The 14,991-nt window shown below is 45.9% G+C and overlaps 1 protein-coding gene across 6 annotated transcripts in view; it reads left to right on the top strand.

The window, feature by feature from the left end:
- Positions 1-14,386, top strand: part of LOC129821062 (teneurin-4-like) — a 511,923-nt gene extending 497,537 nt beyond the window's left edge. For 5 of the 6 annotated variants that reach the window (XM_055878317.1, XM_055878316.1, XM_055878314.1 and 2 more), the window contains 2 exons: positions 3,244-3,390; positions 13,952-14,386. In XM_055878317.1, coding sequence (XP_055734292.1) covers positions 3,244-3,390; positions 13,952-14,172 — 368 coding nt within the window. In that variant the 3' untranslated portion in view covers positions 14,173-14,386. Of the gene's footprint in view, positions 1-3,243; positions 3,391-13,401; positions 13,930-13,951 lie in introns of those variants that run through there. The other variant, XM_055878315.1, reaches the window with a different exon arrangement.
- Positions 14,387-14,991: the final 605 nt, after the last annotated feature.

The raw sequence follows: 14,991 nt of genomic DNA, 5'->3' as shown, positions 1-14,991 counted from the left end.
ATCTGACGTACGGTTCAGGAGGAGAAGGTGATATCTGACGTACGATTCAGGAGGAGGTGATATCTGACGTACGGTTCAGAAAGAGAAGGTGATATCTGACGTACGGTTTACGAGGAGAAGGTGATATCTGACATAGGGTTCAGGAGGAGAAGGTGATATCTGACGTACGGTTCAGGAGGAGAAGGTGATATCTGACGTATGGTTCAGGAGGAGAAGGTGATATCTGACATACGGTTCAGGAGGAGAAAGTGATATCTGACGTACGGTTCAGGAGGAGAAGGTGATATCTGACGTACGATTCAGGAGGAGGTGATATCTGACGTACGGTTCAGGAGGAGAAGGTGATATCTGACGTACGGTTCAGGAGGAGGAGGTGATATCTGACGTACGTTTCAGGAGGAGGAGGTGATATCTGACATACGGTTCAGAAGGAGAAGGTGATATCTGACGTACGGTTCAGAAGGAGGAGGTGATATATGACGTATGGTTCAGGAGGAGGTGATATCTGACGTACGGTTCAGAAGGAGAAGGTGATATCTGACGTACGGTTCAGAAGGAGGAGGTGATATCTGACGTACGGTTCAGAAGGAGAAGGTGATATCTGACGTACGGTTCAGGAGGAGAAGGTGATATCTGACGTACGGTTCAGGAGGAGAAGGTGATATCTGACGTACGATTCAGGAGGAGGTGATATCTGACGTACGGTTCAGAAAGAGAAGGTGATATCTGACGTACGGTTTACGAGGAGAAGGTGATATCTGACATAGGGTTCAGGAGGAGAAGGTGATATCTGACGTACGGTTCAGGAGGAGAAGGTGATATCTGACGTATGGTTCAGGAGGAGAAGGTGATATCTGACATACGGTTCAGGAGGAGAAGGTGATATCTGACGTACGGTTCAGGAGGAGAAGGTGATATCTGACGTACGATTCAGGAGGAGGTGATATCTGACGTACGGTTCAGAAAGAGAAGGTGATATCTGACGTACGGTTTACGAGGAGAAGGTGATATCTGACATAGGGTTCAGGAGGAGAAGGTGATATCTGACGTACGGTTCAGGAGGAGAAGGTGATATCTGACGTATGGTTCAGGAGGAGAAGGTGATATCTGACATACGGTTCAGGAGGAGAAGGTGATATCTGACGTACGGTTCAGGAGGAGAAGGTGATATCTGACGTACGATTCAGGAGGAGGTGATATCTGACGTACGGTTCAGGAGGAGAAGGTGATATCTGACGTACGGTTCAGGAGGAGAAGGTGATATCTGACGTACGGTTCAGGAGGAGGAGATGATTACGGATGATTTTGAGCTTCAGTGTTACATACGTACGTAAATAATGAATTGATAATAGGTTCCTTGTTTTTTAATATCCTTACCACGTTCAGGCAATACTTGAGGCCTATTTTTTCAGGATGAGAGAAGAGCTACGGTACATACAAGGTATCTCGGTCAAACGGGGCGACAGATATATGAGGGTTTAAGTGAGACTGCTTATAAGAGCACCACCTATAGGCTAATTGGTGACATTATTTTAGACCATTAAAAATGTAAAAAAATAACAATAAAAAGAGAGAATACCAATAGCTTCGCTGTGAATATTTATTTATTTATTTATTGAGAATCGTAATATAATCATAATGATATTACATTGGACGGCATTGGATATTATCGTACACATAAACCGTTTTGTGATGCAGAATATAGCTCTGGTAAGCCAGTATTTGTAGCAATGATATATAGGGTAGAGCGTCCCAAATAGTACCCTATGCCCTATATAAGGCACTACTTTTGACCAGAGCCCATACCATTGGTTAAAAAGTAGTGCACTATTTAGGGAATATAGTGCCAGTTGGGACACACCCGTAATAAAAGAGTCCAATATGCTGTAGTAATGAGTTATAAGAGGATAATCCCTTGTTTCCTGATTGTGCTGCTGCTGGGGGATATGAGAATCTTCCGTGCAGGTGTATCAAATCAATTGTTATAGCTGCTACGGTATCGTACCACTTTACAATCTTTAAGGATCCTTAGGATCACTGTAAAAAAAATACTATAGCTGGGGAATACGTAACAGCAGCCACAACACACTCATTTGAGGGACTGCAGATGAGAATCAGCTATGGAGAAATGTCTGTTGTACATCGTCCCTGTTATTTGAATAAACAAATATGGTCCCTGTTAAATGAAAAAAACAAACAGACAATAGAACAAAGAAACAAAACTACTCTTCAAACTTCTATTTTCTTCTTCTAGTGTCTTATTCTATTGTCTTCTATTATCTTATTCTAGTGTCTTCTTCTATTGTCTTCTTCTACTGTCTTCTTCTATTGTCTTCTTCTATTGTCTTATTCTATTGTCTTATTCTATTGTCTTATTATATTGTCTTCTTCTATTGTCTTCTTCTATTGTCTTCTTCTATTGTCTTCTTCTATTGTCTTATTCTATTGTCTTATTCTATTGTCTTATTCTATTGTCTTATTCTATTGTCTTATTCTATTGTCTTCTTCTATTGTCTTATTCTATTGTCTTCTTCTACAGTGCATTCGGAAAGTATTCAGACCCCTTCCCTTTTTCCACATTTTGTTACGTTACAGCCTTATTCTAAAATGTGTTAAATATTTTTTCCCCTCATCAATTTACACACAATAACCCATAATGACAAGGCAAAAACAGGTTTTAAAAAAAACACACAAAAAAAACGAAATACCTTATTTACATCAGTATTCAGACCCTTTGCTCTGAGTCTCTAAATTGAGCTCAGGTGCATCCTGTTTCCATTGATCATCCTTGAGATGTTTCTACAATTTGATTGGAGTTCACCTGTGGTAAATTCAATTAATTGTGTGTAGATTGAATAGGAAGAAAAGTAATATTTAATCAATTTTAGAATAAGGCTGTAACGGAGCAAAATGTGGAAAAAGTCAAGGAATCTGATACTTTCTGAATGCACAGTATATATATATTTTTTCTCCTTCTATTGTATTCTATTGTCTTCTTCTATTGTCTCCTATTGTTTCATATTGTCTCATTCTATTGTCTCCTATTGTCTCCTTTTGTCTCATATTGTCTCCGTCTATTGTCTCCTATGTTTTTCATTCTCTTCTTAGTTGTCTTACCATCTTTCCATCCGTGTGATTTGTTGTTAAACTTTGCTATAATTAGTTGATATTCTGTGCCAACATGTGTGTGGTGGTACCTCTCTGCTCTGTGTCTGACTGTGTACCTGTATGTCTCTCTAACAGAGGGCTGCCCTGGTCTGTGTAACGGGAACGGCAGGTGTACCCTGGGTAATAACGGCTGGTACTGTGTGTGTCAGCTTGGTTGGAGAGGAACAGGATGTGACACGTCCATGGAGACGGCCTGCAGCGACGGAAAGGACAACGATGGAGGTAAATTGTAAACTATATTTAGATTAATAACAATAAATATACTATAACACCATAGCGTAAAACCAATGACTATATGACTACACTATAACACCAATGACTATACTATAACACCAATGGCTATACTATAACACCAATGAATATACTATAACACCAATGACTATACTATAACACCATAGCCTAACAACAATGCCTATACTATAACACCAATGACTATACTATAACACCGATGAATATACTATAACACCATAGACTATACTATAACACCAATGACTATACTATAACACCAATGAATATACTATAACACCAATGACTATACTATAACACCATAGCTTAACACCAATGACTATACTATAACACCAATGACTATACTATAACACCAATGAATATACTATAACACCAATGACTATACTATAACACCATAGCCTAACAACAATGCCTATACTATAACACCAATGACTATACTATAACACCAATGGCTATACTATAACACCAATGATTATACTATAACACCAATGACTATACTATAACACCAATCACTATACTATAACACCATAGACTAACACCAATGGCTATACTATAACACCAATGGCTATATTATAACACCAATGACTCTACTATAACACCAATGACTATACTATAACACCGATGACTCTACTATAACACCAATGACTATACTATAACACCGATGACTCTACTATAACACTGATGACTATACTATACCACCGATGACTATACTATAACACTGATGACTATACTATAACACCAATGACTATACTATAACACCGATGACTATACTATAACACCGATGACTATACTATAACACCGATGACTATACAATAACACCGATGACTATACTATAACACCGATGACTATACTATAACACCGATGACTATACTATAACACCGATGACTATACTATAACACCATAGACTAACACCGATGACTATACTATAACAACTTAACTCCTACTTTTAGCACCCGGTGTCTACTTTTTATTTATTTTATCTCCCCAATTTCGTGGTATCCAATTAGTAGTAGTTACAGTCTTGTCTCATCGCTGCAACTCCCGTACGGACTCGGGAGAGGCGAAGGTCGAGAGCCACGCGTCCTTCGAAACACAGCCCAGCCAAGCTTCACTGCTTCTTGACACGATGCACATCCAACCCGGAAGCCAGGTTGTGTCAGAGGAAACACCGTACACCTAGCGACCTGGTCAGCGTGCACTGCGCCCGGCCCGCCACAGGAGTCGCTAGTGATCGATGAGACAAGGATATCCCTGCCGGCCAAACCCTCCCTAACCCGGACGACGCTGGGCCAATGGTGCGCCGCCCCATGGGCCTCCCGGCTGCGGCCGGCTGCGACAGAGCCTGGGCTCGAACCCAGAATCTCTAGTGGCACAGCTAGTACTGTGATGCAGTGCCTTAGACCACTGCGCCACTCGGAAGGCCCTGGTGTCCAGCTAACCATTCGTTTTTTTATTTATTTAACTAGGCAAGTCAGTTAAGAGCAAATTCTTATTTTACAGTGACGGCCTACCCCGGCCAAACCCTTCCCTAACCCGGACAACACTGGGCCAATTTTGTGCCGCCTTAGGGGACTCCCAATCACAGCCGGTTGTGATACAGCCTGGAATCGAACCAGTGTATGTGGTGACGCGTTTAGCGTCGAGATGCAGTGCCTTAGACCGTTGTGCCACTCGGGAAGTACCAACTGGCTTAGGGGTTCTGAGAATTGAGAACCTTTGCTTTGTCTTGGAGTTCTCAACAAACTGTTCATGCCTCCACTAGTACTGTAGAGCAACAACAACCAGTCTATCTACTGTGAGTTATAACTGAATGTCGATCCAGCCCCTCTTGAAAGGGTCCAGACAGGCCTGTACATATCCTGCTCCACTTAGAACCTGAGCTTCTTAGAAAACAAAGAACAGCAACACCTTGTCCTGGTGAGAATGAGTAGTTGGCTTGTGAGTTGATCCGTAGTACCACGTACACAGGAGGCTGTGTTAGAGCCCAGAGTGGGCATGTCTGAGCCCCAGAGCATCAGCACTCTGACCCCCCCCCCCCCCCCCCCCCCCCCAGTACAGACCTCTTGCTAGGCCCCATCGGGCCCTCTAATCATTCCAGGACATGGCCAGGCACACCTCACACCCAGCAGGAGACCCAGGGCCTTCTGGAGACGTGCCATGATTCAGCCAGACATGTTATGACCCAGACACAGCCCTGATTCCACCAGCCATGTTATGACCCAGACACAGCCCTGATTCCACCAGCCATGTTATGACCCTGATTCAGCCAGCCATGTTATGACCCAGACACAGCCCTGATTCCACCAGCCATGTTATGACCCTGATTCAGCCAGCCATATTATGACCCTGACACAGCCCTGATTCAGCCATGATTCAGCCAGCCATGTTATGACCCTGATTCAGCCAGCCATGTTATGACCCAGACACAGCCGTGATTCAGCCAGCCATATTATGACCCAGACACAGCCCTGATTCCACCAGCCATGTTATGACCCAGATACAGCCATGATTCAGCCAGCCATGGTATGACCCAGATCCTCTACAACTGCAGAGCGATACAGTCTTGTGTGTGACTCAGTTGGTAGATTATGATGCTTACATTGCCACGGTTTGTGGATTTGATTCCCGCTGGAGCCATCGATATGATAACATTTATGCACCTATGACTGTTAGTCACTTTGGATAAAAGTGCATGCTAAATGGCATATGTTATGTTGTCTAGGATATAATCCCTAGTTCGTACCTAGAACACTGCATGGGCCCAAAATGGCAGAGAGAGAGAGAGACAGTGTGAATTTCATGGCCGTTGCTTTACCCACTGCCTAACCCCTCAATGGCAGAGAGAGAGAGAGACAGTGTGACTATCATGCCCAACGCTGTACCCACTGCCTGGCCCCTCAATGGCAGAGAGAGAGAGAGAGAGAGTGACTATCATGCCCAACGCTGACCCACTGCCTGGTCCCTCAATGGCAGAGAGAGAGAGAGAGACAGTGTGACTATCATGCCCAACGCTGTACCCACTGCCTGGCCCCTCAATGGCAGAGAGAGAGAGAGAGAGAGAGAGAGAGTGACTATCATGCCCAACGCTGTACCCACTGCCTGGTCCCTCAATGGCAGAGAGAGAGACAGAGAGAGAGAGAGACAGTGTGACTATCATGCCCAACGCTGTACCCACTGCCTGGCCCCTCAATGGCAGAGAGAGAGAGAGAGAGAGTGACTATCATGCCCAACGCTGACCCACTGCCTGGTCCCTCAATGGCAGAGAGAGAGAGAGAGACAGTGTGACTATCATGCCCAACGCTGTACCCACTGCCTGGCCCCTCAATGGCAGAGAGAGAGAGAGAGAGAGAGAGTGACTATCATGCCCAACGCTGTACCCACTGCCTGGTCCCTCAATGGCAGAGAGAGAGACAGAGAGAGAGAGAGAGAGAGAGAGAGAGAGAGAGACTATCATGCCCAACGCTGTACCCACTGCCTGGCCCCTCAATGGCAGAGAGAGAGAGACAGTGTGACTATCATGCCCAACGATGTACCCACTGCCTGGTCCCTCAATGGCAGAGAGAGAGAGAGAGAGAGAGAGAGAGAGAGAGAGAGAGAGAGAGAGAGAGAGAGAGAGAGAGAGAGAGAGAGAGAGAGAGAGAGAGAGAGAGAGAGAGAGAGAGAGAGAGAGAGAGAGAGAGAGAGAGAGAGAGAGAGAGAGAAGAGAGAGAGAGAGAGAGAGAGAGAGAGAGAGAGAGAGAGAGAGAGAGAGAGAGAGAGAGAGAGAGAGAGAGAGAGAGAGAGAGAGAGAGAGAGAGAGAGAGAGAGAGAGAGAGAGAGGAGAGAGAGAGAAGAGAGAGAGAGAGAGAGAGAGAGAGAGAGAGAGAGAGAGAGAGAGAGAGAGAGACTATCATGCCCAACGCTGTACCCACTGCCTGGCCCGTCAATGGCAGAGAGAGAGAGACCGTGTGACTATCATGCCCAACGCTGACCCACTGCCTGGCCCCTCAATGGCAGAGAGAGAGAGAGACAGTGTGACTATCATGCCCAACGCTGTACCCACTGCCTGGCCCCTCAATGGCAGAAAAGAGAGAGCTGTAATGCCAGTCTAGCCACCAGGGAATTGAGCCAGCCAGACAGGAAGGGAGCAAGAAGGTATTAGTATTTGTATCTGGCTAGGATATAGGTATGGGGGGATAGGAGCTCCTGGAAGCGGAGAGCAAGAAAGTGTTGATGACCCAGTTCACATGAGGTAAACTAAAGAGCTAATGCACAGACAGGAAGTAAAGTGCAACGCTAACACACAGACAGGAAGTAAAGTGCAGCGCTAACACACAGACAGGAAGTAAAGTGCAACGCTAACACACAGACAGGAAGTAAAGTGCAGCGCTAACACACAGACAGGAAGTAAAGTGCAGCGCTAACACACAGACAGGAAGTAAAGTGCGGTGCTAACACACAGACAGGAAGTAAAGTGCATCGCTAACACACATACAGGAAGTAAAATGCAGCGCTAACACACAGACAGGAAGTAAAATGCAGAGCTAACACATAGACAGGAAGTAAAGTGCATCGCCAACCCACAGACCGGAAGTAAAGTGCAGTGCCAACACACCAACAGGAAGTAAAGTGCAGCGCTAACACACAGACAGGAAGTAAAGGGAATTGCTAACACACAGACATGAAGTAAAGGGAATTGCTAACACACAGACAGGAAGTAAAGGGAATTGCTAACACACAGACATGAAGTAAAGTGCAGCGCTAACACACAGACATGAAGTAAAGGGAATTGCTAACACACAGACAGGAAGTAAAGGGAATTGCTAACACACAGACATGAGGTAAAGTGCAGCGCTAACACACAGACAAGAAGTAAAGGGAATTGCTAACACACAGACAGGAAGTAAAGGGAATTGCTAACACACAGACATGAAGTAAAGTGCAGCGTTAACACACAGACAGGAAGTAAAGTGCAGGGCTAACACACAGACAGGAAGTAAAGGGAATTGCTAACACACATACAGGAAGTAAAGGGAATTGCTAACACACAGACATGAAGTAAAGTGCAGCGTTAACACACAGACAGGAAGTAAAGTGCAGGGCTAACACACAGACAGGAAGTAAAGGGAATTGCTAACACACAGACAGGAAGTAAAGGGAATTGCTAACACACATACAGGAAGTAAAGGGAATTGCTAACACACAGACATGAAGTAAAGTGCAGCGCTAACACACAGACAGGAAGTAAAGTGCAGCGCTAACAAACAGACAGGAAGTAAAGTGCAGCGCTAACACACAGACAGGAAGTAAAGTGCAGCGCTAACACACAGACAGGAAGTAAAGTGCAGCGCTAACACACATACAGGAAGTAAAATGCAGCGCTAACACACAGACAGGAAGTAAAGTGCAGCGCTAACACACAGACAGGAAGAAAAGTGCAGCACTAACACACATCAGCAGGTTCTGGAGTGGTGAATCATTACAGTCCCTAATTACAGCAGGAAGTCAGCTGTGGGCTGGAGGTGCTAAAGGATGGCTGCACTTCCTGGTTTTAGATTTGGTTCATTAAGAAATGCTATCAGCCGTGACTGAAATTCAGATGTGAGTTGTTTGCGGGTGTGGTCTGATGTGTGTGTGTGTGTGTGTGTGTGTGTGTGTGTGTGTGTGTGTGTGTGTGTGTGTGTGTGTGTGTGTGTGTGTGTGTGTGTGTGTGTGTGTGTGTGTGTTTGCGGGTGTGTGTTTGCGGGTGTGGTTTGATGAGAGTGTCTGTGTGTGTGTTCGCAAGGTGGGAAGATTTAGCCAAATTATTTCACAAATTAAATCAAATCAAATGTATTTGACACATTCTTCATAAACAACAGGTGTGGACTAACAGTGACTTACTTACAGACCCTTCCCAACAATGCAGAGAGAAAGACAATGGAAAATAATAGAAAAATAACAACATGAGGAATAAATACACAATGAGTAACGATAACTTGGCTATATTCACAGGGTACCGGTACCAAGTTGATGATAATTTGGCTATATATCCTGGGTACCGGTACCAAGTTGATGATAATTTGGCTATATACACAGGGTACCAGTACCAAGTTGATGATAACTTGGCTATATATCCTGGGTACCGGTACCAAGTTGATGATAATTTGGCTATATACACAGGGTACCAGTACCAAGTTGATGATAATTTGGCTATATACACAGGGTACCGGTACCAAGTTGATGTGAAGGGGTACGAGGTACTTGAGGTAGATATATGTAGTATCCTTTTTACCCTTTGTAGTATCCTATTTACCCTTTGTAGTAAATGTTGATACTAGAAGACGATTTTCTGACTCATATCGATGCCACATAGGTTGCTTTTTACGCGTAGTCTCTCTTTAAGAGTAGCCTCTACCCCTCAGATAGCCTCTATCAGATAGCCTCTACCACTCAGATAGCCTCTACCCCTCAGATAGCCTCTATCAGATAGCCTCTACCACTCAGATAGCTTCTACCTCTCAGATAGCCTCTACCCCTCAGATAGACTCTACCTCTCAGATAGCCTCTACCACTCAGATAGCCTCTACCACTCAGATAGCCTCTACCACTCAGATAGCCTCTACCAGATAGCCTCTACCCCTCAGATAGCCTCTAACAGATAGCCTCTACCACTCAGATAGACTCTACCTCTCAGATAGCCTCTAACAGATAGCCTCTACCCCTCAGATAGACTCTACCTCTCAGATAGCCTCTACCACTCAGATAGCCTCTACCACTCAGATAGCCTCTAACAGATAGCCTCTACCACTCAGATAGCCTCTACCCCTCAGATAGCCTCTATCAGATAGCCTCTACCCCTCAGATAGACTCTATCAGATAGCCTCTACCACTCAGATAGACTCTACCTCTCAGATAGCCTCTATCAGATAGCCTCTACCCCTCAGATAGACTGTACCACTCAGATAGCCTCTACCACTCAGATAGCCTCTACCACTCAGATAGCCTCTACCCCTCAGATAGCCTCTACCCCTCAGATAGCCTCTACCACTCAGATAGCCTCTATCAGATAGCCTCTACCCCTCAGATAGCCTCTACCCCTCAGATAGCCTCTACCACTCAGATAGCCTCTATCAGATAGCCTCTAACCCTCAGATAGCCTCTAACCCTCAGATAGCCTCTACCACTCAGATAGCCTCTACCACTCAGATAGCCTCTATCAGATAGCCTCTACCACTCAGATAGCCTCTACCCCTCAGATAGCCTCTACCCCTCAGATAGCCTCTACCCCTCAGATAGCCTCTACCCCTCAGATAGCCTCTACCCCTCAGATAGCCTCTACCACTCAGATAGCCTCTAACAGATAGCCTCTAACCCTCAGATAGCCTCTACCCCTCAGATAGCCTCTACCACTCAGATAGCCTCTAACAGATAGCCTCTAACCCTCAGATAGCCTCTACCCCTCAGATAGCCTCTACCCCTCAGATAGCCTCTACCACTCAGATAGCCTCTATCAGATAGCCTCTACCACTCAGATAGCCTCGACCACTCAGATAGCCTCTATCAGATAGCCTCTACTCCTCAGATAGCCTCTACCACTCAGATAGCCTCTACCACTCAGATAGCCTCTACCACTCAGATAGCCTCTACCACTCAGATAGCCTCTATCAGATAGCCTCTACCACTCAGATAGCCTCTACCACTCAGATAGCCTCTATCAGATAGCCTCTACCCCTCAGATAGCCTCTATCAGATAGCCTCTACCACTCAGATAGCCTCTATCAGATAGCCTCTACCACTCAGATAGCCTCTACCACTCAGATAGCCTCTATCAGATAGCCTCTACCCCTCAGATAGTCTCTACCACTCAGATAGCCTCTACCCCTCAGATAGCCTCTACCACTCAGATAGCCTCTATCAGATAGCCTCTAACCCTCAGATAGCCTCTACCACTCAGATAGCCTCTACCACTCAGATAGCCTCTATCAGATAGCCTCTACCACTCAGATAGCCTCTACCCCTCAGATAGCCTCTACCCCTCAGATAGCCTCTACCCCTCAGATAGCCTCTACCCCTCAGATAGCCTCTACCACTCAGATAGCCTCTAACAGATAGCCTCTAACCCTCAGATAGCCTCTACCCCTCAGATAGCCTCTACCACTCAGATAGCCTCTAACAGATAGCCTCTAACCCTCAGATAGCCTCTACCCCTCAGATAGCCTCTACCCCTCAGATAGCCTCTACCACTCAGATAGCCTCTATCAGATAGCCTCTACCACTCAGATAGCCTCGACCACTCAGATAGCCTCTATCAGATAGCCTCTACTCCTCAGATAGCCTCTACCACTCAGATAGCCTCTACCACTCAGATAGCCTCTACCACTCAGATAGCCTCTACCACTCAGATAGCCTCTACCACTCAGATAGCCTCTATCAGATAGCCTCTACCACTCAGATAGCCTCTACCACTCAGATAGCCTCTATCAGATAGCCTCTACCCCTCAGATAGCCTCTATCAGATAGCCTCTACCACTCAGATAGCCTCTATCAGATAGCCTCTACCACTCAGATAGCCTCTACCACTCAGATAGCCTCTATCAGATAGCCTCTACCCCTCAGATAGTCTCTACCACTCAGATAGCCTCTACCCCTCAGATAGCCTCTACCCCTCAGATAGCCTCTACCCCTCAGATAGCCTCTACCTATCAGATAGCCTCTATCAGATAGCCTCTACCCCTCAGATAGCCTCTACTATTCAGATAGCCTCTACCCCTCAGATAGCCTCTACCACTCAGATAGCCTCTACCACTCAGATAGCCTCTAACAGATAGCCTCTACCACTCAGATAGCCTCTACCACTCAGATAGCCTCTACCCCTCAGATAGCCTCTATCAGATAGCCTCTACCCCTCAGATAGCCTCTACTATTCAGATAGCCTCTACCACTCAGATAGCCTCTATCAGATAGCCTCTACCCCTCAGATAGCCTCTATCAGATAGCCTCTATCAGATAGCCTCTATCAGATAGCCTCTATCCCTCAGATAGCCTCTACCCCCCAGATAGCCTCTACCACTCAGATAGCCTCTATCAGATAGCCTCTACCCCTCAGATAGCCTCTACCCCCCAGATAGCCTCTACCACTCAGATAGCCTCTATCAGATAGCCTCTACCACTCAGATAGCCTCTATCAGATAGCCTCTACCCCTCAGATAGCCTCTACCACTCAGATAGCCTCTACCAGATAGCCTCTACCCCTCAGATAGCCTCTACCCCTCAGATAGCCTCTACCCCTCAGATAGCCTCTACCCCTCAGATAGCCTCTATCAGATAGCCTCTACCACTCAGATAGCCTCTATCAGATAGCCTCTACCAGATAGCCTCTACCCCTCAGATAGCCTCTACCCCTCAGATAGCCTCTACCCCTCAGATAGCCTCTACCCCAGCCTCTCAGCTCCGTCTCACTATGAAAGCCTGTGGAAGTTGTTGTCAGAAAGATCCAAAGGAGGGTTGAGGATATCCTAGTTGTTAGGAGGTGTTGAGGATATCCTAGTTGTTAGGAGGTGTTGAGGATATCCTAGTTGTTAGGAGGTGTTGAGGATATCCTAGTTGTTAGGAGGTGTTGAGGATATCCTAGTTGTTAGGAGGTGTTGAGGATATCCTAGTTGTTAGGAGGTGTTGAGGATATCCTAGTTGTTAGGAGGTGTTGAGGATATCCTAGTTGTTAGGAGGTGTTGAGGATATCCTAGTTGTTAGGAGGTGTTGAGGTGTTGAGGTGTTGAGGTGTTGAGGTGTTGAGGATATCCTAGTTGTTAGGAGGTGTTGAGGTGTTGAGGTGTTCAGGTGTTGAGGATATCCTAGTTGTTAGGAGGTGTTGAGTTGTAGAGGTGTGTCTTTAGGAAACAGAAGGCTCATAACAGTGACCACTGGGATTACGCAAGCACTAGTTTCACGACGATGAATCATTTCACTAAGTACATGTAGGTGCTGAAGTTGTTTTAAAAAGGGTGCCTGTCTATATTTCCCCTCCAGATGGTTTGGTGGACTGTATGGACCCTGACTGCTGTCTGTGTCTACTATATTTCCCCTCCAGATGGTTTGGTGGACTGTATAGACCCTGACTGCTGTCTGTATCTGCTATATTTCCCCTCCAGATGGTTTGGTGGACTGTATGGACCCTGACTGCTGTCTGTATCTACTATATTTCCCCTCCAGATGGTTTGGTGGACTGTATGGACCCTGACTGCTGTCTGTATCTACTATATTTCCCCTCCAGATGGTTTGGTGGACTGTATGGACCCTGACTGCTGTCTGTATCTACTATATTTCCCCTCCAGATGGTTTGGTGGACTGTATGGACCCTGACTGCTGTCTGTATCTGCTATATTTCCCCTCCAGATGGTTTGGTGGACTGTATGGACCCTGACTGCTGTCTGTATCTACTATATTTCCCCTCCAGATGGTTTGGTGGACTGTATGGACCCAGACTGCTGTCTGTGTAACACTATATTTCCCCTCCAGATGGTTTGGTGGACTGTATGGACCCTGACTGCTGTCTGTATCTACTATATTTCCCCTCCAGATGGTTTGGTGGACTGTATGGACCCTGACTGCTGTCTACAGGCGTCGTGTCACACCACGGATCTGTGCGTAGGCTCTCCAGACCCTCTGGACATCATCCAGGAGACACAGCTCTCGTCCACCCAGAACAATCTGCAGTCCTTCTACGACCGCGTCCGCTTCCTGGTGGGACGGGACAGCACGCACGTCATCCCCGGGGCTAACCTCTTTGACGGCAGGTGAGTCAACATTGGTCTTGTTCATTAAATTAACCCACCGTAAAAATGCTTACTTACAAGCTTTTAAACAACAATCCAGTTCCCGAAAATAGAGTTCAGAAAATATTTGCTAAATGAACTAACAATAGCGAGGCTATTCACAAGGGGTACCGATAACGAGGTAATTTGTACATGTAGGTAGGGGTAAGGTGACTATGCATAGATAATAAACAGCGAGTAGCAGCAGTATAAAAACAGGGGGGGGGGGGGTCAATGTGAATCATCCGGGTAGCCATTTGATTAATTGTTCAGCACTCTTATGGCTTGAGGGTAGAAGCTGTTAAGGAGCCTTTTTGACCTAGGCTTGGCGCTCCGGTACCGCTTGCTGTGCGGTAGCAGAGAAAACAGTTTATGACTTGGGTGACATTGACAATTTTTTGGGCCTTCCTCTAGTATAGAGGTCCTGGATGACCGGAAGCTTGGCCCCAGTGATGTATTGGGCCGTACGCACTACCCTCTGTAGTGCCTTACAGTCGGATACCAAACAGTTGCCATACCAGGTGGTGTTACAACCGGTCAGAATGCTCTCGATGGTGCTGCTGTGGAACTTTGAGGATCTGAGGACCCATGCAAAATATTTTCAGTCTCCTGAGGGGGAAAGGTGTTTGGACCATAACAGTTTGTTGGTGATGTGGACACCAAGGAACTTGAATCTTTTGACCCACTCCACTACAGCCCCATCGATGTTAATGGGGGTGTGCTCGGTCCTCCTTTTCCTGTAGTCCACGATCATCTCTTTTGTCTTGCTTCACATTGAGGGAGAGGTTGTTATTCTGGCACCACA

The sequence above is a fragment of the Salvelinus fontinalis genome, chromosome 23 (genome assembly GCF_029448725.1).
Source record: "Salvelinus fontinalis isolate EN_2023a chromosome 23, ASM2944872v1, whole genome shotgun sequence".
Taxonomy (NCBI): domain Eukaryota; kingdom Metazoa; phylum Chordata; class Actinopteri; order Salmoniformes; family Salmonidae; genus Salvelinus; species Salvelinus fontinalis.
The sequence above is the reverse complement of the archived record's forward strand: the minus strand, read 5'-3'. Positions and strand labels throughout refer to the sequence as shown.